General features: G+C 43.4%; 1 protein-coding gene across 1 annotated transcript in view; it reads left to right on the top strand.

Annotated features, from left to right (window-relative positions):
* Window positions 1-7,286: 7,286 nt before the first annotated feature.
* Window positions 7,287-27,617, top strand: part of LOC128736791 (acid sphingomyelinase-like phosphodiesterase 3a) — a 140,008-nt gene continuing 119,677 nt past the window's right edge. Inside the window, exon 1 of the mRNA XM_053831281.1 lies at window positions 7,287-7,419. Within this exon, the coding sequence (XP_053687256.1) occupies window positions 7,287-7,419 (133 nt within the window). The remainder of the gene's footprint in view (window positions 7,420-27,617) is intronic.

Raw genomic sequence — 27,617 nt, forward strand, 5'->3', positions numbered from 1 at the left:
GAGATTATCGAGCATTTGGATACGTTAAGCGACATGCGGTTGATTTGGCACCATTCTGCGAAAACTTCCAGCTGTTTTTGTAGGAAAAGTGCATCTTGTGGTTGTTTTATAGTGTAGTATAGCTTTGAATCGTCGGCGTACGAGAGTTTCATGCAATTCAAAATGAAATTGACATCGTTCACATATAACAAGAATAAAAATGGCCCAAGATGACTCCCTTGTGGAACGCCGGACCAAACTGAGAACGGAGATAAAATATGATCACCTATTTTAACAGACATACTCCGACCGCTTAGGTAAGATTGGAGCCAAAGAAGCAAATGTTCATTCATGTCCAGTTTATCAAATTTAATATCAAATTGCGGATAATTCTGTGTATATTGCGTCCACTTGATTGCCATTTGCCGCTATTTGGCGTATTACAAACGACGTGAAGCAGGTTAAGTTGGTTGACGTAGATCGTTTTGGCATAAATCCGCGCTGATCAGGCGAAATGTAATGTTTGTATCTCTGGACTAGCTCTCGAAGAATAATTAACTCGAACAGTTTAGAAGTGGCACTTAACGCAGCAATGCCTCGATAATTCGATACGATTCGCTTGCAACCTTTCTTAAAAACAGGAAAAACATACGATTGTTTCCAGCAGTTTGGGAATACGCCTGTAGCTAAGGATAAGTTAAATACTGTTGCAAGAGGTGTCGCCAGTGTTTCCATGCAGCGTTTCAGAATGACTGACGGGATACCGTCAGGGCCATGTCCATTAGATGATTTTAAAGCTTTTCCAGCTGATATAAGCATGTCAACGGAGATAACAAACGGCAATGCGGGTGCAGAAAGTCTGGGGACGTTTCCGGTAGCGACGATTACATCCTGCTGTTCGAGACGTTCATTAATGAACACATTACTAAAAGGAGAAGGAAACAAGTCTGCGATGTCAGCAGTGGAGACTGCGTCGAATAAACCATTGGACATCATAGAAGGCAATCCTGATTCTTTCCGTTGCTCACACACGTGGCGCCAGAAGCTTCTGGGGTTTGCCTTGAGGTGGCGTTACAGATTGTTCTGGTACGCGTTATACAGGCGATCGTTAAGTAGTTTATAATTAACATTTGCTTTTAAATATCTTGTCTTCGTGGCTTCAGTGCGACGCTTACTGTGTTGTCTAAGGGCAGCACGTTTCACCGTTTTTAAGATGCTTCAGATCGCGGTTTGTCCAGGCTGGTTTAGATGATACACGCTAAGTTTTTACGGGTACAAACTGGTCGATTGCATAAAGAATAATGCTAGAGATAGTCGATGCTGCGAGATTGGCGTCATGATCGCGAAGGGCCTCGTCCCAATCAACAAGTGTAAAAAAATCGTTCATGCCGTGGAAATTTGCCTTAGTGAAATCGTACGACAGGCTTTCAGAAGTGTCCCGAAAGCGTAGTTGTGGGCTAATCTTTAAATGCGTAAGCAAAGGAGGATGATGTCTACAAAGCTTTACGAGCGGTTGGGCTATTCCAAAGAGGACAGAGGCGTGACCGGAAAGAAAGATCCGTAAGGGTTGCACTGCCAAGTAATCGCGCTTAAATTAAAATCAGCGAAAATGATCATTTTATCTCGGGGCCCCAGTTGCGAAACAATCCAGTTGAGTGAATTAACATGTTTTTCAATTAGAGTTTCATCGTTAACTCGATCAGGAGGAATATATACCACGCATAGATAGAGTGTTCCGTCAGCAGTAGTAATTGCGACCCATAATTGTTCCACCGCTGAGCAATCCGGAGGATTAACCGTACGAGACTTAAAACTTGAACGAACAGCTAACAATACACCACTTCCTGTGTGTTTGAAACTATTTAAAGACGACCGATCCTGTCGATATACGGAGTAGGAGCCATTGAACAGCTGGTTCGTCAACGTATTCTCGTTCAACCACGTTTCAGTGAAAGCGTAGACATCATAGCAGGCGTCGCTGAGGGCTGACTGGTACTCGGCTAGGGTACTGTTTATTCCGCCAACGTTTTGATAATAAATCAGGACATTCGACGTGGCTGGTTGGGCGTTGCTTGCTAGGGGCGCTATCCTAGGAATTGAAAATTCATCAGAGCGATGGTTTCCGATACCGTTAGGATACTTGCCACGGAGGGTAGCTTGGAAAACTCCTTCGCCAGCACTTGACTCAGGGCCGGGACGACTTGGATGGCAGGAACGAGACAATTGCGATTGCGATTCGGAGACTACGGCGGGCTCGACTGAGCTAGGTGGATCAGGGGTTTCATAATGCGTTGTGATAGGCGTCCCGGACCGGATGACGATAAGCTTAACTGACTTGAAGTATGACGCAGAGGCGAGGTGCGGGAGACAGGTAAAGATGCAGATGTAGGTGAAGAGCAGCCGGAAGATACAGCAAATGAATCAGCGCTGGAAGCGAGAGAGCGATGAGGAAGTGGAAGTTCGCGATAACGTGAGTACTTGCCTGTGAGAGCAGATTGGAGGACCTCTACTGCAGACTCGACAACAGGACCGCGACGACTGAGATGAGCGCCGGCAGAAAACGGTCGGACTGTGTCGATCTGAGAAGAGGGGATTGTGATTGATGATTAATGTGATTCTTTTAAGACTGATTGCATAAAAATCGAACGAAAATAAATGGAGATAGAGCCAAAAGTGTAACTGCAAGTACCATCATTTTTGATGTCGGGGACGTAAAGGTTACGCTCAATTTAAGGACCACATTAATAACCACTGGAAAGGACATAGCAAGTTAGAGGCCAATTTAAAATTACAGTTAAAGGCCAATCAGAAGATAAAATAAGCCCAAGATATAAGTCAGGCTAAAGGTAAGTTAAAGATCAAATCAAAGGTCAAGTTATAGACCATTTTAAAGGCGGCCCTAAAATTCAAATTAAAGGCTATTTTGAAGCCTACTTTTAAGACTTTGTTAAAGGCTATTTTCAAGCCTTTATTAAAGCCTAAGTTAAAGACCAAGGTAAAGGCCAAGTAAAAGCCAAGGTTAAAAGTCAAGTTGAAGGTCAAGTTGAAGGCAAAGTTAAAGGCCATGTTAAAGGCCAATTTAAAACCTAATTTAAATGCCAATTTAAAACCTAATTTAAATGCCAAGTTAAAAAGCCAAATTAAAGGCTGTTTTAAAGGTCAAGTTAACAGGCCAAGCTAAAGGCCAAGTTACAAGCCAAGTTAAAAGTCAAGTTAAAGGCCAAATTAAAGGCCAAATTAAAGGCCAAATTAAAGGCCAAATTAAAGGTCAAATTAAAGGCCAAATTAAAGGCCAAATTAAAGGCCAAATTAAAGGCCAAATTAAAGGCCAAATTAAAGGCCAAATTAAAGGCCAAATTAAAGGCCAAATTAAAGGCCAAATTAAAGGCCAAATTAAAGGCCAAATTAAAGGCCAAATTAAAGGCCAAGTTAAAGGCCAAGTTAAAGGCCAAGTTAAAGGCCAAGTTAAAGGCCAAGTTAAAGGCCAAGTTAAAGGCCAAGTAAATAGCCAAGTTAAAGGCCAGGTCCAGGTCCAGGTCCAGGTCCAGGTCCAGGTCCAGGTCCAGGTCCAGGTCCAGGTCCAGGTCCAGGTCCAGGTCCAGGTCCAGGTCCAGGTCCAGGTCCAGGTCCAGGTCCAGGTCCAGGTCCAGGTCCAGGTCCAGGTCCAGGTCCAGGTCCAGGTCCAGGTCCAGGTCCAGGTCCAGGTCCAGGTCCAGGTCCAGGTCCAGGTCCAGGTCCAGGTCCAGGTCCAGGTCCAGGTCCAGGTCCAGGTCCAGGTCCAGGTCCAGGTCCAGGTCCAGGTCCAGGTCCAGGTCCAGGTCCAGGTCCAGGTCCAGGTCCAGGTCCAGGTCCAGGTCCAGGTCCAGGTCCAGGTCCAGGTCCAGGTCCAGGTCCAGGTCCAGGTCCAGGTCCAGGTCCAGGTCCAGGTCCAGGTCCAGGTCCAGGTCCAGGTCCAGGTCCAGGTCCAGGTCCAGGTCCAGGTCCAGGTCCAGGTCCAGGTCCAGGTCCAGGTCCAGGTCCAGGTCCAGGTCCAGGTCCAGGTCCAGGTCCAGGTCCAGGTCCAGGTCCAGGTCCAGGTCCAGGTCCAGGTCCAGGTCCAGGTCCAGGTCCAGGTCCAGGTCCAGGTCCAGGTCCAGGTCCAGGTCCAGGTCCAGGTCCAGGTCCAGGTCCAGGTCCAGGTCCAGGTCCAGGTCCAGGTCCAGGTCCAGGTCCAGGTCCAGGTCCAGGTCCAGGTCCAGGTCCAGGTCCAGGTCCAGGTCCAGGTCCAGGTCCAGGTCCAGGTCCAGGTCCAGGTCCAGGTCCAGGTCCAGGTCCAGGTCCAGGTCCAGGTCCAGGTCCAGGTCCAGGTCCAGGTCCAGGTCCAGGTCCAGGTCCAGGTCCAGGTCCAGGTCCAGGTCCAGGTCCAGGTCCAGGTCCAGGTCCAGGTCCAGGTCCAGGTCCAGGTCCAGGTCCAGGTCCAGGTCCAGGTCCAGGTCCAGGTCCAGGTCCAGGTCCAGGTCCAGGTCCAGGTCCAGGTCCAGGTCCAGGTCCAGGTCCAGGTCCAGGTCCAGGTCCAGGTCCAGGTCCAGGTCCAGGTCCAGGTCCAGGTCCAGGTCCAGGTCCAGGTCCAGGTCCAGGTCCAGGTCCAGGTCCAGGTCCAGGTCCAGGTCCAGGTCCAGGTCCAGGTCCAGGTCCAGGTCCAGGTCCAGGTCCAGGTCCAGGTCCAGGTCCAGGTCCAGGTCCAGGTCCAGGTCCAGGTCCAGGTCCAGGTCCAGGTCCAGGTCCAGGTCCAGGTCCAGGTCCAGGTCCAGGTCCAGGTCCAGGTCCAGGTCCAGGTCCAGGTCCAGGTCCAGGTCCAGGTCCAGGTCCAGGTCCAGGTCCAGGTCCAGGTCCAGGTCCAGGTCCAGGTCCAGGTCCAGGTCCAGGTCCAGGTCCAGGTCCAGGTCCAGGTCCAGGTCCAGGTCCAGGTCCAGGTCCAGGTTCAGGTCCAGGTCCAGGTCCAGGTCCAGGTCCAGGTCCAGGTCCAGGTCCAGGTCCAGGTCCAGGTCCAGGTCCAGGTCCAGGTCCAGGTCCAGGTCCAGGTCCAGGTCCAGGTCCAGGTCCAGGTCCAGGTCCAGGTCCAGGTCCAGGTCCAGGTCCAGGTCCAGGTCCAGGTCCAGGTCCAGGTCCAGGTCCAGGTCCAGGTCCAGGTCCAGGTCCAGGTCCAGGTCCAGGTCCAGGTCCAGGTCCAGGTCCAGGTCCAGGTCCAGGTCCAGGTCCAGGTCCAGGTCCAGGTTCAGGTCCAGGTCCAGGTCCAGGTCCAGGTCCAGGTCCAGGTCCAGGTCCAGGTCCAGGTCCAGGTCCAAGTCCAGGTCCAGGTTCAAGTCTAAGTCTAAGTCCTAGTCCTGGTAGTGCCAATTCATGTCCAAGCCTAAACCAAACAATGTACTAAAACTCACTGGTAAGGTACACACTTAAAAAAAAGTGCCGAAGTCAGCAAAATTTTGCCGAGATTTGGACAGCCGAGCGTTCGGTAAAATTTTTTATGATGCCAAACGTTAGTAAAGATCCGTAAACGTTGATTTGCAGAACTGAAATTTTTACCGAACGCTCGGCTGTCCAAATCTCGGCAAATTTTGCTGAGTTTTTTAAGTGTGTAGTATACTGGATCCGATTAAGCATGCAGGCAAACTGTTTGAGTTCTCTAACATTGGCATCAGCGAGATTGAATTCTTCAGTGAATCGATATGTGTTAGGATATTTTATTAATATCGTCATGTACAGGACGGTTGAATAAGTTTGTTGACTACTTTTGCCATTACTTCCCATAGGCCACCCAAATGAGGCACGTTACGTTTTTATATTGTTCGATCCAGATTCAGATCCAGATTTAGATGCAGATTATGATTTCATTCTAGACTTAAATCCAGATTTTATTCCGGTTTTAACCCTGCTTTTTATGCAGATTTAATCCAACCTGAAAATTTCAATATTCTAAAAAGATTTGTTCTGTTTGTAAATTATAATAAATTTAACATGGCAATATTTAATTACAAATTAAGAAACATGTTGCTTCATGAGGGTAAAATGTACTCCACTCTTTTCAAAATTTGAGACCATACTGTTGTCGCAAACCGTCGCTAGTAGAACAGTCCAGATTAAACAAAATTTTATTCTTTCAAACAGCTAAATTAAATCTTTCAATTGGAAATTTCTCCACTTGACATACCGAGAGAGCAAGTAAATTAACGCTACGCCTAGTCCATTCGCATCCATCGGTCGTCACATTAATTTCGAATAAATTTTTCAAGGCATTCAAATCACTCGCATCCTATTATCCACCGGTGTGGAGCCCGGTAAGGTAGAGTCCTCTACTAAATTATTAACGTTGTTTTCTCTCTCTCCACTTTCTTTCTTTTTTGCTTCACAGATTGAAACATAGTGACCCCCAGCCCGAAAAGTGCCATCACATTATCACCGACCGCCCGGTGGACCGTTGTTGTTCGACCGTAGTTCCGCGTGTGCCAAGTGCCAACCCAGTCCATCATTGTTTACATTTTTAACGACCCCGGAACGACGTGTGCCGGACGAAGGACCGACGACGACGACGCACTCGGTGTCACAGTTTTGTCACGAAGTTGGTTTGATTATATTTTAATCGATATACGACGCTTATGCCGCCGCGACGCGACGGGATGTAGACAGGGAAAGAATTTTAACAAAAGTTTTGGAAGCCATCGCATTCTTGCCGTAAAAATTTAATGAGTTTTTCTCCCTGAATGTATGAAAACGTTCATTGTCTCAGTTTGCAAGCGGAACGTTCTGTTGGAAGTGTGCTATTGTACTGCCAAGCGAGTACTGCAGAAGGAAAAGTTTTGTTGGGTGCTGATTTTCAAACATCAGACAACGCGTGAAGTACTTCGAGAATAAAGCAAACATGTACGCGTAGCTGTGGAAAGTGATTTGCTCCGTTTACCTGTCGGTGTGTAAAGAAATAAAGTAATTATTTTTCCACCACATTCCGTTGCGTTTTACGCTGGAAAAAGTTAGCTCAAACAGGCAGCCTCGCGAGACCTGGTTTTGCGGAGCGGAAACAATGTGAGAAACAATAGCTTGTTCCGAGAAGAAGCATTTTTGTACTTCAAAGTGAGTGGAGATTTAATCTAGAAAAAGGTCCCCCGTGGAAAGTGTGTCATCTCGAACGTGATGTGGTAGGTAGAAGGACGCGCTCTGCTTGTTGGTTATCCGCTGAAGAGAATCGCACGGAAGAATACGGAAATCAGCAACGGCGGCGGTCGCGAAACAAAAGCAAAAGACGAACGAAAAACGGCCACCCAAATGTCGAATGCATGAAACATAATGGATTACCTGGGCAGCTTAAAATGGACCTCTACAGACGATTGAAGGTCTTCCCGGTCGTCGCCTTAACATGGGTATGCTTAGCTGCAATATGCTGTGTTAAACTGACGGAGGCGAGAATTGGTGAGTTGCTCCGTTTACCTTTCATAGCTTTCAGTTTAGTTCTAGTAAGTAACAATCACACCGTCCTCCTTCCAAAGGTTTGTTTGTTTTTGTCAGTCAATGACTGAATTTGGCGCGTTATCTACACAAACGGATTTGTTTTTCCCCAATTCAAATTCATATATAACCAATAATCCCACTTCAATTTGGCAGCAACTTTTACCGATAACAATTAAACGTTTTCCCCACCAAAACAAAGAACAATAATCTCCCCAGTCACGATGTTATTCTACTGCCAATGAATATTCATATCCGCCTGACCTGTTCCACCGGCAGTGCTAGTGCCAGTGCCAGCGCCAGCGCTGCGGCAGCGGAATCGTGTTTTCCGAGAGCGATACAAGCGGACAATAAAACCGTACCGCCCTTCCCAGCAATCCTGCAACGAACGGTGCGGGACGGTTCGGGTGGTTCGATTTCCCATGTGGCAGCTACCGGGAACGACATCGACAAATGACTGCTTATTGATTCTGTCGTAAATAAATGCTCGGCTGCCCTCCGCTCCGCTATCGCTCACTCGCTAGCCCGGCTGCGGTTGTCTCCGGTCTGTGCTGTGGGCTGGGTAAAAACAAGCTACATATTGACTTCTGACGTGGGAATGCCTTCCTTATCGACGGATGTCACGGCGCGACGGGAACGGAAAGAAAGCATGCATTCCATTGGGAACACTGAACAAGCGATTAACCTTCGTTCGCCGTTAAATCTCCACTGGGAATAGACGACATCCGACGGGGCACAAAGAAAGACGTGCTCATTGTTATCGAAACGTTATCCGCAGCAATTGAGTAAACCGAGCCGGAGTTAGGTTATACAAAGGCAGAAGGTTATGCGTGTTGAATCTAATCAGTTGAATGGCTGCTGCTGGTGCAGGGGAACTTGCGCTACCATGCGTCTCCAGCGTTGTTCGAATGTGCTACAAAGTTAGGGGGAGCGCAATGTCACTTGTCTAACACAAGTTACTGGTACGAGTTTCCGGATGTTCTTCAATGTTCCTCCGATGTACAATTTGGGTTGTATTCCCAGAAAATGGTATGTAATTGAGGCCATTCAACCGTGCCGAGCGGATCATGCACATGATTCGGGTTTCGATGTGACGAAAACATCCCACATGCTGGCATGTAGGTATGACTTTGTCTGTATACCATATTGAAACGCCTTCCGGGAAGGTCGGAGGAAAAATGCAAATTTGATGATTTTCTCTACATTGCTAGATTCACGCAAATTATAGGTGATTACGGAGACATACATTCCTACAATGGAAAGTTATATAAATAGAAGCAGTTTTATTTTGCCAAATTACCTTCTCGGGGGTTGGGGAAACCACCAACAAGATCATTATTTTTCATGCGTTGCAGTCTATCGTGCTGTAACGTACATTTAATATATTTGCCATAGACTTTTCTTTTTTACTTTGTGGTATTAACAAATTAGGTTTTTTAAAGGTGTATAATAGCAATTACGTATGTAATATTTTTCCAGATAAAAACGAAGAAATTGACTAAGAGAAAATCTTTTTACGAGCAACTGAGAACATCATAAATAAGTTTTGTTAACAGATTGTTGTTGTGTGTTGCTAAAATAAACTGAAAAAATATTTTAATTTCTGAGATGCACTGATCATTCTGATTGATTCTGCGCTTTTGTAAACTTTGGCATCTTCCTGTTAATAAACTAAAGCTTGATTGAATCGGAGACAATCCCTATTATCTAAATCACACCTCACACGTTTAAAGTGTTCCACCAATCTCAAACTTGGTTGAATGATGCTACAAATATTGTGTTAGTTAAGTTTTATTAATCAACCGTACCATTGGAATCAGTACCGCATTATGCGGTAAACCTTCAAGTTATTGCTGATTGCTTCAAGTTATTGAGGGGCCGCCCATTTGGCATTAAGTCATTTGGCATAATGCTATTTGGCATAACGCCAATAGGTATAATCATAAGGAGCCATATGGCATAATGCCGGCCACTGCGGGGGGGGCAGCCTCCCTGCAGAAATCACTTCTGTCTAGGTATATTTGTTTTCTTAGGTTTGATGACCTCTAGTTCTTTCCTTCAGTTGGGTCCGAATGAGCGTTAGCGAGTCTCTTTCTTTGTGAGGCGACGAAGCACCAAACAACAAAACTGGCTATCAATTATGCCAAAAAGTCGTTATGCCAAATAACCATTATGCCAAACAGCATTATGCCAAATGTCTTTATGTCATATAGGGCCATATACAATACAGCACATTTGGCTGTTTAGAAATATTTGAATGATTTTCATTGTTTCCTGTTCCCTTTTATAATTTATTAAAAAAAAATCAGTGAAATTGGGTCTCGCTGCTCTGGAATGGGTCGTTACATAATGTGCCAAACGACTCGACTCAGCTTGTACGTCGATTGTATACGGAAGCTTCGATGAAATGGGTACTTAGCTCTTTTGAACCTATGAAATATCCAGGTCCAGATGGTATTCCACCCAATTTTTTACAGAAAATAGACATTATAATGGCCAAGCTCATCAACCTTTGTCGAGCCAATTTAACTTTGAGACGCGTCTAAGAGAATTGGCGGACAGTACAGGTGGTGTTCATGCCAAAGGGAGATAAAAAGAGAAAAGGAGAAAAGCGTGCATAAGGCTTCTAGACCAACAAGTGACATCAACGCTTCTTAAATTGATGGAGAAAATTCCAGATAATTTTATTTGCAACGAGTTTCTAAAGTTTCTTGCATGGAAATCAACTTACCAACATGGCAAATCTACGGAAACCGTACTGCACTGGGTAGAGACGTTAATTGAGAAATCACTGAAATATCAGGAAACGGCACTCTGTTCTTTCCATTAGGGATGGGAACTATCATTAAAAATCATTACTGATAACTATCAGTAATTTCAGTACGTTACTGATAACTATCAGTAAATATCAGTAATTTTAGCCAGCAGGGCATTGAAGCAAAAAATAGGAAATTGTAATATTATAATTGCGTTCTTCATTATAAGTTTACTTTGTAATTTACCAAGCGAGTTTTATGAAGGCTCGGGCAACTACGGACCAGATTTTTACCACCCAGCAGATATGTTGGGAGCACATAGTGCCTACGCATCACACGATACAGTCGATCAAGACCAGTAATGGCACATATTGGATGAACACGGTTTCCCAGATAAACTAGAGCTACTGATCAGAGCTATTGGATAGAGTGATGTGTTTCGTGCGTATCTCGGAGACACACCCTTCGAGACGCGGCGTAGGTTGAGATAAGGTGACAAGATGACTGATATCTTAGCTAGGAACCTTGCGAAGGTGGAGGCAATCTACGCCAGGTTGAAAGCACTAGTCTAGGAAGATCAGATTAAAAATAAATACGTCAAAGGTCATATACATGAAAGGAGGAGGCTTCAAGGAAACAAACGCGTGCCTCTCACGGATAGTAACCTTTGACGGCGACGAACTAGAAGTAGTGGATGAATTCGTGATTTTGGATTGCCAGTGACCGCAGACAACATTAGTAAGGAAATCCAGCGGCGCATTCAAACGGGAAATCGAGCCTATTAACAAAATTACGCTACGATCCAGAAGCATACGCTATCGTACGAAGCTGACAATGCACAAATCTTTATCGACTTCAAGTCGTAAGGTCACAAAGAGGATATACGCGCCCTTGCCGTGTCGAAAGGTACGAAAGGTACTGCGGATATTTGGCGGAGTACTGAAAGCGTAACTGAAAGCGAAGAGTGGCGGAGACGTAGGAATCACTAGCTATAGGCGTTGTTTGGAGAGAATCCCATCGTACATTTGGCGAAAGTCAGTAGGCTACGGTGGGCCAGACACGTCGTAAAGATGCCGGACGACAGTGCGACGGAAACAGTTGTCTTCAACAACCTCACCGGTACCAGAACCAGGGGGCTCAACTCGAAAGTGATTTATGACTATTGAGACGACTGGGAAATTGGTGGCAAGTAGCCAAAGCTCGAGTTAAATGGAGACGACTGCTTGAATCAGCACGCGCTTTAGACTACTGACGTTAACTACGATATATTGTGTCATCCACATTTATCGTACGCAACTACCGACCAATAAGTTTAATCTTGATAATTTTTCTAACAGGACAACGTAATTATATCAGTAAATATCAATAGCAGTGAAACCTTACTGATACTTAGTGATATTATTGCTTACTGATATCTATCAGTAGTTAATGATAGTTTTCCCATCCCTACTTTCCATGATATTGAAGGAGCTTTCGATTACACATTCCTCGTTTCAATTATTACGGCTCTCTTTGAAAAGAAATCAACCACACTATAATGAGCTATGGTCAAGTAGTGCTTTCGAACAGAGAAATCACAGCATCATTGGGAGATTCGTCGGTCACGATCTTGGTAATCAAAGGATGTTCACAAGGAGCTCTCTCCCCTTTGATTTGAACACTGATGGCTAACGCACTCCTTCACAAGATATCGCAGCTTGGTTATGAAATTATTGCTTAAGTCGTCGATGTAAAACTTATCGTCAGAGGAAAGTTTGACACAGTAGTGTCGAGTTGTTTGCTAGGAGCTCTAAACACCACTATCATCTTATGATACTTACAAAACGGGCCTGAGTCTCTACAAGTAGTATTGTTATCATTCACTAGGTGACGAAAAGATACTATTACTTCCCCTATACTGATTGGGCTCAGGTTTCTTCTTGGTTTCAGGCAAACTTCTTGGAATAATTCTGAATAAAAAACTCAACTGGGCTACTCGGCTAGATTATGTTGTTAAAAAGTATCCCGCAGGAATCGAATAGAGGGTAAACAATTGTAGACTAAACAGTTAAACAGAATATCTACCCAAATCCTACAGCACCTAAAAAACTACTCAACTCAATACTACTTTGCTCTTCATTTTTTAAAGAATATCGGATGATACCGAGACCTGCCACTTTTGCATCTCTGAAATTAAAAGTCCAGCGCATTTGCTTTACAATTACGGGGCTCTTGCTTTATCTAGGCATAACTTCTTCGGAAGTTTCCATCCAGGCTGGAGCTCAAATCCAAAAACCTCATAGAATTTATTAACCATGTAGTACCGAATTGGGGCACAAGATCACAACTAACTCCATCAATGGGTATGAGCAGTCCGTAAACGAGGTAGGGTAATCGAAGCCTGCCTCAAAAGATGATCATTAAGACTGCCACAGTGGCTTTTTAATCCAACGCTCTTGTGGTATACAAAGAAAAGCCCCGCTGCTTAACCTGCACAGGGCCTCGCACGTTGTAACACCGGCTCTGACTGCAATCCACAGTCACCGTTAGTAGGTCGAAAATAAACAGTCTGCGCGATACCACTCTTCTTTCAGTTAGCGCACTAAGTCTTATTAACTGGCAACGATTTTCTTATGCTGGGAGCCGTATCGCGTTCTGCCATGGCAAACGGCAAACCGGATGAATGCACGTTGAACGCTTTCAATTTTAGTAACATGCGTAATAGAGCATGGAGACCAAACCGGTGCTGCACACTCCAGAATACTGCGAGCAAGAGAGCGTTAGAGCGTTTTCAAGGCATAAATATCATCGAAATCAGCGGTATTCCTAACCAAGAATGGCGAAAGCTTTGGATGCAATTGTACTAATGTGCTCGTCGAACCTTATCTTGCTGTCGATCGTAACACCAAGATCCTTGATAGAGCTGCAGCGTTTCTGCAGTTTTCCTTATATGAAACTTCATCCCCCTTGGCAGACCCCCTCCCCGACACCGGTAGTTTTTGGTTACTTATTCATGTAAAATTTAATCTGCCAATCCAATATGCTTAATTCAATCTGCTCTTAATCCCCATCCAAAAATTTCGCAAGTCCATCTCTGAGCAAACTGTAGATTGTTTTCACTGTAACTGTCTTCATAGTGACGGCTCCAAGTCTTCGGACGGAGGGGTCACTCACACGGAAAAGTTTGTTCTGGCATATCTGTATTAGCCGGAATAAGCTGTCTACTGAGTGGGTGATATTTAGATAATCTGAAATAAGAGAATGGCCAAATAACTCATTTATAACCAGGTGGGACTCAAACTTTCGAACCAGTTGCTTGAAAACTTGTCAGGTATCAATAATCGAATTGAACGAAAACGGGCGACAAAAGATAAATACCATGTAGCGGCTACAAATCTTAAGGTAATCGATCCGTGATGCATCATGAAAGCAACCGGCAATCATATTTGTTGCATTTTTTTTAAATTGCCTACGTTTTGAACTCGAAAAAATGCTTTTAGAAATTTTTCGAACAAAATCGAGTCACACACAACAATCATTGAGGAACAGATCTGGTGTAATGATGACAGGTTCTAGCGAGTCACTGAGTTCTGTTGGCTATTGTCTTATTCCACATTCTCTAGGTGATATCTCTCCAAGTAACGGATGACAACTAAAATTTTTAAATTCAAGCTGTCAAATTGTTTTAATTTGATTCTTTTTTTTTTGTTAGATTATAGTCACTTTAACCAGCTTGGGTCATTGGGTTTTGTAATTAAACCGGAATGCTTGATGTCAGAGCACCTACACCACCAACAAGGGCAAATACCTTGCCAGATCTTAAGCTTTTTCTGCGAATTTATTGGCATAGATGTATTTGAACTTGCCAGGGACATCATTTCGATCAGTGGCTTTATAGAACTTTTGTCTGCGAAGCTAACCATAATCCATCTTCACGTATGTTTCGTTATCTACGAGGTTGCATCCTTCGTACTTTGTAAGAACCACATTGTACAACTGCCGGGTACGTCTTTTGGCCTCCAGATTCTGCTTCGGTGTCCTGTTTGGTTGGTTACTGACCCAAAAAGATCGAAATCCTTCTCGTTGACCAATCCTTCTGACGCTGCTTTGGATGACATTAAATTTCTTAGCGTTATCATAATCCGACAGCCCTCGGTTTGCCCCAGTCGTTCTCAGCACCTTCAAATGCAGCTTCCGTACCTTAGTTCCGTAACGACAGTAGTTTCAAACGTGCTTGATAATGAACTTCATCAGTCTTGTCAGCTTCTCGGGAAACGCGTTTTTGTCCATTTTTTCCATACCTATGCGCGGTCGATATTATCATATGCGCCCTTTAAATCTATGGGAAGGTGGTGCGTAGTGACTTGCTATTCGCGATTTGTTTAGGTGATCTGCGCCTGATTTGACCCGTTGTTGAACCCTCAACTACGAAACCGTTTTGATAACTTCTCACCAATCTACTTGCACGCGGCGATAGATAGCGAAAGATGATCTAAGAAAGCAATTTATAGCAAAGCGGCGTTAACATTGGTGGCCGCTTGGTATTTCCTACATTCTAACTTGTCGTTCTTCTTATACATTGGACAGATTACATCCCCCATCTACTTATCCGGTAGCTTTTCTATATCCCAGAACCTGACTCAGTTAGATTTGCGAAAACATCACCGCACAGGAAGGCAAAAAAATATGGGCATAAAGCTACAAAAAGTAGAGAAGGCAAAAAGCACTAAATCTAAAATCCTCAAAAGTAAAAAAATGTGGAAAGGTGTAGAAGATGAAAAAGACAAAAGAGGCAAAAAAGTAAGCAGAAAAAACAAAACAGTAAGCAGAAAATGCCAAAACGAAAGCTGAGAGGACAAAAATTAAGGCAAAAGAGCATAAAAAGATGGCAGAAAGCAAGCAGAGTAGGCATAAAAGATGACAGAGAAGGCATAAACGGAGGAAGAGAAGTCAAAAAATGACACAGAAGTCAAACAAGAATGCAGAAAAGGCAAGAAAAAATACCGAAAAGGTAGAAAAGTGGGCAGAAAAATTTAAAAATAAGGCATAAAAGACAAAAAGGTAGATCTCAAAGATGTCAAAAAGACTAAAAAAGCGAAAAACTCGACGCTGGCTAAAAAAGACGAAGAAAGCAAAAAAAAACAAAGCAGAAAAGATAAAAAAGATGATAGAGAAGGAAAAAGGAAATAGAAGCTCTCAAAAAAGAATGTATAGCTAAAGAAGGCTAAAAAGAGGGCAAAACAGACAGCAGAAAAGGCACAAAAGAAGGCAAAAAAGCAAAGTAAAGCGTAGGCGTTATCGTTATTCCGTTATCAAAACTTGGCTTTCTGTTTTTTTCATACGAAAGACTTTGCAACCAGCTGTTAGAGTGCAGGGCCAGTTGCTACAATCCTATTGATTCTAACAGCCTATCCCAGTCGAAACTACGAACGTACGACTGTTTTATTAGGCTAGTGTCACGCCTCGAAGCCAACTGAGTACAAAAGAAGGCAGAGAAGGCAAAAAGAAGGCCGAGATGGAAAAAATCAAGCAGAGAACGCAAAAAAGATTACAGAGAAGGCAAAAAAGTATGCAAAAATGCAAAGTAGTCTCAATGAAGTCTCAAACAGGTCTCAAAGAAGTCTCCAAGAAGTCTCAAAGCAGTCTTAAAGAAGTTTCAAAGGAGTTGATGAAGTCAAAGTCAAAGAAGTTGAAGACGTCAATGAAATCTCTAAGAAATCGTAATAAAGTAATCTAAGAAGTCCCAAAAAAATCTAAAGCAAGTTCCAAAAAAGTCTTCAAGAAGGCTTCAAGAAGTCTCAAAGAAGTCTGAGATGATCTAAGAAAGCAATTTATAGTAAAGCGGCGTTAAAAATAGTGATCACTTGGTGTTGCCTGCATTCTAACTTGTCGTCCTTGTTATACATTGGGCAGATTACACACTGCTTCTACTCATCCGGTAGCAGTTCTATCTACCAGATCCTGTCTATCAACCAGATTAGGGAAAACACTCATCGCATTGTGGACCATGCTGAAATATGCTACTCCATTCATAGCCATTACGCTGTCGGTTACGGATGTTTTTCCAACTCACCCCTTAAAACGCATACCAGATCACACCTCGGAGCCATTTTGTTTCTTTGGTTACGGTGCTATAAGTTTTCGAAGCGCACCGTGCAGCACCGAGCGATCCAGAGCCCCTTATTTATTATAGCTTTTTCGTTTTGTGCTACTTACTTAGTACTTACTTAGCAGCTCACTGTTCGGCGAGTGCGTAATATGAATGTATGAGATAAAAATTAACGGAGAACGAAATCATGCAAGTTCGCTGGCACGGTGCCTAACCGAAGAGAAAGTACCGTGTTCGAGTGTTTCCTATCTCCTGTAGCATCGGGCTGCTTCCCTGTTGGTAGCAAAAAGAGCGCTCATTTGGCTACCAACGGGGTAGCAATCGCATAGCGCCGTAAATATAAAAGATAAAACTATACTTTGTTCAACAATAATGTAGATAATAATTGACTCTACAATTGCCCTTTACACTACTTTTTCGAATTCTGTTCAGTTGAGGCTCTGCAGTCAAATGAGCATGTACTGAGCAAAAAACCGAGAGTGAAGCCTGCTCTCAAGAGACGTCTTAAAGACTTAAAAATTAAAAAGGTGACAATAAACCCTCATGAAGCTCTCAAAGTGCTCGCATACAATTTTTTAAGAAACTCTTAAAGAAGTCTCATGAAATTTTCAAAAAAACTCTCGAAAAACCCATAAAAAACTTAAAGACTTTTAAAAAAATTTCAATAAAGTCTGATTATAGTCTCGAAATGCTTTTAGGAAAGTAAGGAAAGATTCTAGAAAAAGTCTCAAAGAAATCTCAAGAAGCTCTAGATAATCTCTCAAAAACGTTACGAGAAACTCTGAAGCGACTACCAAGAAACTCGGGAGAAACTCTCAAAAACCTCTTAAGAAACTCTCAAAAAACACTTAGAAAAGTTTCTAGAAACTCTTAGGAATGAGACTGAAATTCTAAATAACGTTTTAAAAAATCGCAACAACCTATGAAGAAGCTCTCAAGAGTCTCTCAAGAAACTCGCGAAAAACGCTTAAAGAAGTCTCATGAAATGTTTAAAGAACTCTCAAAGCAAACTCTCGAGAAACTTTTAAAGAAAACTTAACGAAATTTCAAAAAACTCTTGAAGAAGTTTTAACCCACGGTTACTCGCGCTGTAGTATTTCGTATAACGCCTGTGGAATGATGGCTTCGGGATATCTCGGGACCCTGGCAATATAGAAAGTTACTGTTTTCCGCAAGATTGATCCGCACACCAAGATCTTTCCATTGGTGGGCCAAAGTTTCATAGGTTTTCACCAAGTGGCGTTAGTATTCAAGTGAATTCGTTTCTGTTTTAGCATGGCTATGAATCGATGTTGGGGCGAGTAACGAAAAGTTAAGAAACTCATAAAACTCTTAAAGTAGTCTCAAGATACTCTTGAAAAAGTCTCAATAACTCAAAAGTCTGAGTCTTTAGGAACGATTCCCATCGTGCACCTGGCGAAAGTTGGGAGATTACAGTGGGCCGGCCACGTCCCAATGATGCCGGACGACTGTGCAGTGAAATCCGTTCTGTTCAAGAACCCTACCGGCACCAGAAATAGAGGGACCCAATGTGCTAGATGGCTCGACAAGGTTGAAACCAACTTGCGTGTGTAGAGACAAGCAACGAATTAGCGACAGGTAGCCCAGGACCGAGTACAATGGAGAGGAATTCTTGATACGGCAAGAACCACCCCGGCTGTCGGCTGCTAAAGTAAAGTAAGTCTTTGAAGTCTTTGATCTTTGAAGCACCAGAAAAAAAAACTTAACGTAAGCGTCGGAATAGAACGTGTTTTATTGAATTTGTGAGCACAAGGTGTGATTGATGCGTAAATTTGTTTAAAACCATGCTGCAAGCGAGTCATCTGCGTTGACGCTGTTGATAGCAAGCAGATCGATCATAACTAGATAGCACCGCAGATGACACTTTTCCTTTAACGACAAGAACAAACCCGTCAAGACTAGGCTCAACAACTGCAACGGGGCCCAAGCTTCACCTGGAAGGCATGTCAAGTTATTTATTTATTTATTTATTTATTTATTTGGGATAATTCATCTGACCTTGAATCTGTCTACATGAATAAAACTTAAGTTAAATAAAATCCAAACTACGCAGCTTGTGCGCAAACAAGTGCGTTGGTTCACCGAAATTAAACAGTTCCTCCACCTTCGAAAAAGTTCTGATGCATTCAGTAATTGGCTCATTGTAACCGAATGCAGTTCGGTGAAACTGCGTTTGCAATAATCCCGTTGAGCGTAGTGGTCGTTGTGATGCCCGGAAATTGAGCATGGTAAATAGCGTTGGAGAGTCAACTTCGCCGTTGATAATTTTGGCTACAAATAATGCCTGTTGTATTTTGCGTCTACGTTCTAGTGTGTCAAGTTCCAGTAAACGGCATCTGTCTGCATAAGGGGGCAAGTTATCTGGGTGGTTCCATGGAAGATGTCGTAAAGCAAGTCGGATAAATCTCCTTTGCACGCGTTCAATCCGTATGTTCCAGGTTAGCTGTTTAGGGAACCACACCAAACTACAATTCTCCAACAGCGGGCGAACTAGGGCGCAATACAGTGATTTTAGACAATGCGGATCCTCAAAATTTCGTCCAATCTTAAAAATGAATCCAAGCTGCCGAGATGCTTTAGAGATAATTAGTTCACGATGTAAGTTGAACGTCAATTTTGGGTCCAGTAAGACGCCAAGATCACTAACTTGGTCCACTTTGCGCAACTCAATACCATCAATAGTGTAGCTGAAGCAAATCGGGTTTTTAATGCGGTAAAAACTCATCACCTCGCATTTAGCAGTGCTCACAATGAGCCAGTTCAGTTTGCACCATTCACCAAACACGTCGAGCAACTCTTGCAGGCGGTGGCAGTCGTTAATATTTTGTATTGGAGCAAACAATTTCAGGTCGTCAGCGTACATTAATTTGCAACCAGTACCAAGCGATAACGTGACGTCGTTAAAGAACAACAAGAAAAGCAAAGGTCCCATGTTGCTACCTTGGGGCACTCCAGACTTATTAGTAAACACCGATGAAATACTGGAGCCGAGTTTTACACGCAACACTCTACCGCTGAGATATGAGTACAGCCATTTGACCATTTGTTGAGAAGCACCAAGCCGAGATAGTTTTCGTAGTAGTATTGTATGGTCAATTCGATCAAATGCCGCTTTTAAATCTGTATAAATAACATCAACTTGTTTCTTGTCTTCCATTTGCGAAATACACATTGATGTAAATTCTAACAGATTAGTACAGACAGACCGACCAGGCATGAAACCGTGCTGAGCCGTTGAGATATAGTTCTTAGTACAGGACAGTATCACACCACTTACAATTATTTCAAATAATTTAGATGCCGCCGAGAGACTGGTGATTCCACGGTAATTCCTCACATTATGACGATCGCCAGATTTAAATACCGGGAACATAAACGACTGTTTCCAAATATCAGGAAATACGCCTTGCTCGAATGACTTATTGAAAACTGAACATAACGGATAAGCCAACACTGCTATGCAACGACTCAAAACTACGGCTGGAATGCCATCAGGCCCCGCAGAATAGGAGCGCTTTAGTTTTTTGGCGGCTGCTATCACCATATCAGTAGTAATGGTAAACAAACTCAAATCTACCAAATCGGCCGGAACACGCGCAGCAGCAATTTCAGCGATACTATCCGAGGCAGTTTCATCAGCAAATACGGAAGCGAAAAATTCTGCGAACATCTCGCAAGAGTCAGCAATTGAGTTTACTTCAATACTGTCATAGCACACATTTTTAGGGATAGAAGAGCTTTTTCTCTTGGAGTTAACGAAATGCCAGAATCTTTTCGGTTGCTTTCGAAGATCGCATTGCACATGCAGTACATACGATTTGTACAACAAAGCGTTCAGATGGCGGTAGTTATCACTAGCACGCTTAAAATTGTGTCGAGTCAGATTAGTTCTCCAACGGCGATGTGAACGTTGAGCGCTGTTACGTTTCCGCTTTAGTTTTCGAAGACGAGGTGTGCACCATGCGGGGGTGGCTGGCCGCTTCACAAACGACAGATTTGAACTCAACCACTGAGAAATAGTACTGCAAAACTGTGTAGCCATCACATTAACATCATCGCAATCGAAAACGACGTTCCAGTCAGTGTCCGTCAAATATTCCATCAAAGCAGCAAAATCGATTTTCCGATAGTTTAATTCACCTCTTTCGACTGCAACAGCATCTGTAACAACACTATTGTTTCGAACGGGCAACGATAGTATAAGAGGCGGGTGGTGCGGGTCGACGGGAAGTAGCGGTGTGATACAAGTGTCGACCGTAAGTAAGCAATCGGATGAGCAAAATACAAGGTCCAGCATGCGCCTAAGATGATTTCGATGCGTGTTCATTTGGAAGAGATTTAAAAAATTCATTCCATCTATTAAGGCCACACTGGCACCGGGCAAATGGGAAGTGGAGATGTTCTGAATGCCATTAGCAGCTGGCTCCCAATCTATGCGCGGCTGATTAAAATCGCCGCAAACAATAACAGTGTCACGCTCAGAGCAGGCATCGCACAGCTCACAGACGGATGAAATGTGGATATTTACAACATCGACGTCCCGAACCTTTTCAGGTGGTAGGTAAACACAACAGAGCAGCAGTTTTTTATTACGGATAGTGGCACTTACACATACCTGCTCCAAGCGGTTGCCACTAATCGTATGTATGATTGAGCTGGGGTAGCGCTGTGCAACGGCAATTAAGACACCACCGAATGTAGACTTGTTGCTGTTGTCTGGGTTGCGGTCGCAACGAAACACGTTGTATGCCTTGCCAAATAGTTGTAACGAATTAATGCGGTCATCTAGTCCTGTCTCGGTCAGAAATATAGCGTCAAAATCGCTCTCAGCAGTCGATAGAAAGAGCTCGTCGATTTTTGTCCTCAGGCCGCGCACATTTTGAACATAGAAGAAACATTCGTCAGGTACCGATTGCTCTAATAAACAATTATACTTGCCTGAGTTTGCAGGCTGGAAGACCCCGTCACCCATACCGAACACAGGACCGGGACGATGACGAAGGCGGGAGTCAGTAGATTGCGCGACTGTGTCGGGGGGATTAGGGGCTTCCATAATGCCTGGTATGGAGTGTCCCGGGTCCAAAACGGCAGCGGCAGTAACATCACTTAGCAGGGGGTGGCAGCATCCGGTGAAATACTCATTCTGCGAGGGGCTGATGGTTTCAATGTTTGACGACTGGAGTTTTTTGGTATATCAATAAATTCTCGAAACAGCAAGCCGGTCGGCCAAGTTGTAGGATCCAATGCAATCGTTTTCAAATCAGGGTTGAGGCCAACTTTGTACGATACGAATGTCATACTGCTTGTATCTTTGTCTTTAGGTACAAGCCGTACAGTATCAATCGGATCGGAAATGCTCATGAAATGCAGTTATCATTCTTCAGGAACACCATAATTTACGTTTGGCGTGAAAAACTGCTCTTTTCACAATTCTGTAATATTATTGTTAGAATGGTCTAGTCGGGTCGCTTGCAACAACGAGAGTCGATTATGTAGGACACTAGCAAGGTCGGGCTCTGGGATTCATTGGAGTGCTGATCTGACCAGAGTTCCTCTGAAGTCGTTGTTGGAGCTCCGCAATTAAGTTAGCCACCAATTCAACAAAGTAAGGCAGACATTTTTTCATGAAGAACACCTTCGATACCATCCAGTTGTCGAAGATGGTATTTTGGCGCTTTCACTGCCGTCTCCCAGAGCCCACTGAAGTGTGGAAGCGTGAACAAAAATAAAATGTAGTTGGATAGCTGATTCCGCACAAAACAGAAAAATAGAAATCTATTACTTTGCTTAAAAAAGAAACTGTTTCAAGAGCACCTTCAGTTCCTTTTCAGCACCTTTAAAATTTGACGATGCAAGCCTAACTTTGATTCATTTGAAGCTATTATGAATAGTATTACTGTTAGTTAACAGATGGAATACTTAATAGCACCATAGACTTTAAACAAATTTTGGTTATTGCATATTGTTCCTTGCAGAATTTACGAGTCCTACGCCATAACTCATAATGAAATTAATTTACTGACCGAGGAATGCCTATTTCTAGAACCATCAATAAAATGTTTATCAAAAACTTTAGCATTGAGAGGAATTGGGAGGAGCTGAATCGCGTAAACGCAACAAAATAGCAAGAAAAAACTCGATAAAAGATAAGCAATTCCGGTTGATCGTTCGAGGTCGAAACTCCCAACTTGTGCTGCAGTATCGGATACAACTTTTATAATATGCCACTTTAATCCAAGTAATGTTTAATCACTAGGGTCCCGGAAACGTTCAACGTTCTTCGCTTCCGCTAGATGAAGAAGAAGAAGTTCACTATCTTGCAAAACGGGGAGCTGTTACAACTTGCTTAATTATCCTGTTTATTTTCCCACATCATCATTATCGTCTTCCCAGGACAGTCTCAGCACAGTGCTTCTGTTCTGATTTGATCGAAGCTCGTGAACGGGGTCAGATTCTGCTTTCACACGACAACCATGCAAACTGACGATACGATGGACGACGACGACGACGATTTCCCTGTGACTCTAGTGTAAATATTAAAAAGCAAGAGACGTTCTCCATCGCATCGCATTGCATCGGTGTCCAACAGAGACCATCGCATCGTCATTATCTGCATAGCAATGGCGCTTCCGGAATCTGGAATCCCACCCATCCAAATGCTGCAATTAAATTTTGTCGGTACGCTTACCATATTTCGCTGCAGTCAGTGGCAGTGTGGCAGCAGCTGCAGCTCCAGCTCCAGCTCAGTTCACTGGCCCGAACGGACAGTAAATCCACGGAATTCGAGGAAAACATTAAAGTGGAAATGCAATCATCATTGCTTCCAAACCCGACTGCACACCTGGAATGAGGAGCATTTTTCCTCCTACATTCGTATGAAGCTTGTGGCTTTCCGAGTGCGTCTTCTTGCTATGTACAGGATAAGTTTCACAGTTGTGCGCAGGAAAATTCGCATCCAGAGTGAAACGGAGCAGGGCCTAAATGGTACTGTTGGAGCAAATGTTGATTATAAAGTAGTAAAAGATAAATGCGAGGAAGAGAAAGGCAGGTTCCGGAATGGAATGGGAATTGCGGAGTCTCAAGCATGGTCTTGAGTTTAGCTGTTTGCCTGCTGCGTCCTAGATGATGCTGCACATTTGGCCGATCCTGGCAAAAGCTGCAAAGAAGAAGTTCTAACGAGCTTAGATAACTTTGTTTGTGTATGCAGAAATGGGGGAGGCCCCCCTCTTTCATGCACACGATGCGGTACGGGTCTGCCTCCCTAGAGAGAGTGAGACTGCCATGTTATGAGAGATTATCCGTTCCGGTTCCGTGCCGTGGCAAGAAAAAAGGGAAAGAATGATGCCATGCGGAGCAATTTAAAGGGAATGCGGAATTATATTACTCGTGATGTGTTAATTTGAGAGGGATTTTTCAGACTGCACAAAAAAAACACGCTCGCTGGTCGGAAGCTTCCTTGGTTGATTTAAATTTTAATGATGACAATAATTCTTCGCAGTGCAAGTTTATTTTCTAGACTGCGAAAAGCAATTATCTGTCTCGCAATCATCACTCTGCGTCGTCCTCGTCGTAGTTATTAAATAATTCATAAATCAACATCGCGTCGTGTCGTTAATAAACACGTCCATAACTAATAAAACCACTTATCGTGATGCCGAAAAATTCGCAACACCAAATGTCTTTTTAACGACAATGCTGACGAGCGGGCGAAGCTTCCCGTGTGGAAGATTATTACGAAGCTGCCCACCACAGCTGCGGCTTAGCAGCGACACATATTTAGTAGTAGTCTGAGCTGAGCAAAGATAGGCCCCCTCTAGAGGAGCGCGCAAGCCACTAAAGCGACATCCTGTGGGCGGATGCTGGCACCGTGTAGCCTGTCGGCCGTTATCGGATAATGCTAAAATGACCTATCGTTTTGGTGCTATAATTGTATATTGCGACCATGTAATGTGTTCAACTTTTCCCGTTTTTTAGGCTGCCTCAGCTGTGTTCTTGGGCCTAATGGGCTTGTTGTGACGAGAAATAAACATTCGCTTGAGTCATTTATCAAATGCCACCGCTGCGCTGCACTGCTGTGTGGTGCCGGTTTTTATTTGTTCTCGGAAAGAGCACGGTCTGAATTATACTTCATAGTTGGTGCCAGGGATGGATGGCAAAGATACTAGTGACGAGCATTCAATTTGCTTGTACTTGGGACTGTGTTACAGGACATTGCATGTTGAATGGCACGGATGACAAAAAATTTGAACTTCAATTTTCTGAAATCTGAAACTACTCAATGACTGCTTTATTTTATGCAAACCACTTTAAAATTGATGACAATTTTCAATAAATATTTTACTGAAAATCAAATATGTACCTGGAGCAAATCATGAATCTATGAAAAAAAAAACACAAATAGCTAGTTTTGAACGAGAATTTTTTTAGATATTAAAAATTGGTCTGAGAAGTAATTTTGAAATCTAATTTTCCAAAGATTTAAACGGGGAAAGCAAAGTAAACTGTTTTATTCATACGGCCCAATATGGTCATTTTTGAAACAGGGATGACTTGTGGAAGTTAAAACATTTTAAAATCTAGGCGAAAGGTGAACAGAAGCCTGGAAAGTCTTTAAAATATTATAACATGTAATAGCCAAAATGGATGTCCGATGCTAAATATATATTCAGCATTGCGGACGGGCACTGAAAAAAAGTCATGAGGAGGTTGTACGGTATGGTGAAGGTGATAAATACGTTTGCCATACGTACGAATGCCATAATGTATGCTTGCCATAATGGACGGCAGCGATAATGTACGTTTGCGATGTAAGTTTGCGTTTGGAGGAGTTCTAATTGCAGTCGCTGCTGAATATGTCAGCTCGGCCATCGAGATGCTCTACAATTGTGCAGATATGTGTTACGACCACAATTTATGGAAGGAAATTTTCGTTGTCTGCTGTTTATTTGCCGCCGGACAAAAGCCGTGAGAATGCAGCTTTCGAACAACACGTTGCATCGATCCGCGAAATATGCGAAAATGCAGCACCAAATGAAACAACACTAGTACGTGGTGATTGCAATCAACCACACTTGCGTTGGTCCATTAACGACGGCTGTGTCACTTGCTGCAATACTAGCATGTTTACACCATGTAGCAGTACGCTTATTGATGAAATGGATTTTTTGAACCTTCACCAACAAAATTCGCTACATAATCATCTCAACCGAACTCTTGACCTGGTCTTCACTAATTCTGATTCAGTCGATATCAACGAATGTACTGCGCCGCTGCTTCGAGTTGATCCCCATCATACTTCTCTAGTGCTATCAATATATTTTTCTCCTGATGCAACTGCCAGGAGTGTTGGCACCAGTGCTGAACATAGACTCATCTTCCGAAAAATCGACTTCGATATGTTACTCGACTACTTGTCAAGATTAAATTGGAACGCAATACTCAACTATAGTGACGTAGATGATATGGCTGAAAGTTTTTGTTCATGCATTTGTGAATGGTTGTCATTGAACGTATCGGTTAGCAGACGTCCCAACTCTACAGTAATTTTTCAAAAATCTGGAAGCAATCGCTCATGTTCCCCGTATTCAAGAAAGGTGACAGAAGAAATGTTCGCAATTATCGTGGACTTACTAGTATTTCGGCAGCATCGAAATTATTCGAGGTAATCGTCTCGCAAAGTATTCTTTCTGGCGTTAAATGCTATAACTCTCCAGATCAACATGGTTTTATGCCTGGCCGATCCGTTACCACGAATTTACTGAATTTCACGTTCACTTGTTTCACTCAAATCGAAAATGAAAGCTCAGGTTGACGTGGTTTATACTGACCTCGAAGCAGCTTTTGATAGAATTGACCATCGCATACTTTTGCATAACAATTCGTCATTTGGGAGCCTCAGATAATTTGAACGAATGGCTTAGCTCTTACCTTAACCGTAGAGCACTATGCGTGAAATTTGAAACATGTATTTCGTCACCGTTTGGTAACTTGAGTGGAGTACCTCAGGGGAGCAACCTGGGACCTTTGCTGTTTGCACGATATTTTTCAAGCGATGTTGCTCAATGGTGACTGTAAACTCGTTTATGCTGACGATTTAAAACTATACTTTGTAGTGAGATATATCGACGACTGCTATCGTTTACAAGGATTGCTAAATACTTTTATTTATTATTGTCAACGCAATAAACTGATTGTCAGCGGCCCTAAATGCTCCGTCATGACATTTCATCGCATTGCAAACGTACATTATTCATATAATCAATATTTCCTAGACAAGAGTCTAGGGATGGGAACTATCATTAAAAATCGTTACTGATAACTATCAGTAGTTTCAGTACATTACTGATAACTATCAGTAAATATCAGTAATTTTACCCATCACGGCCATTGTAGCAAAAAAATAAGAAATTGTAATAACTGCATTATTCATTGTATTTTACATTGTAATTTATCAGGTGGACTTCTTGGGGGCTCGCGCAACTACCGACCAGATTTTTTCCATCCTCCAGATCTTGCAGAAATGATCATATCTTTATTGATTTCAAAGCAACATACGATACAGTCCGTCGAGACCAGCTATGGTACGGATAAACTGGCCTAACTAATCAGAGCTACATTGGAACGAGTGATGTGTTTCGCACGTCTCCGGGACACACTCGAGTCCCTTCGAGACTCGGCGAGGGTTGGGACAAGGTGACAGCTTATCCAGTATGCTGTTCAACATCACTCTTGAGGCGGTGTTCCAACCAGCGAGTATCGAAACGAGAGGCATGATTTTTATCAAGGGTAGAAGTGTATGAATCACGACATACTTTCACTGCTTGAGAATCCCAGAGACTCCCATCTACATCTGACAAAAGTCGGTAGGCTACGGTGGGCCGGGCACGTCGTAGGAATGCCGGACGACAGAGCAACGACAACAGTTCTGTTCAACAACCCCACCGGCACCGGAAACACGAAAACTCAACATGCAAGATGGCTTGACCAAGTCGGAAGTGATTTATGACTGGGAATGGCCCAAGATCGAGTTGAGTAAGGACGACTGCTTGAAACAGCACGAGCCACCCCGGCTCTAGGCTGAGGACGACACCGACGACATATTGTGTCACTCTCGTCTATAGTACGCAACTACCGACCATCAACTTTAATCCAACTGATTTTCTAACGGGACGACGTAACTGTATCAGTAAGCATCAATAAATGCGAAACCTTATTGATACTTAGTGATATTATTGCTTACTGATAACTATCAGTAATTAAGGATAATTTTCCCATCCTTAGTGGGTTCGAATCCGGTT

This window comes from Sabethes cyaneus, chromosome 2 (assembly GCF_943734655.1).
Source record: "Sabethes cyaneus chromosome 2, idSabCyanKW18_F2, whole genome shotgun sequence".
Lineage (NCBI taxonomy): Eukaryota > Metazoa > Arthropoda > Insecta > Diptera > Culicidae > Sabethes > Sabethes cyaneus.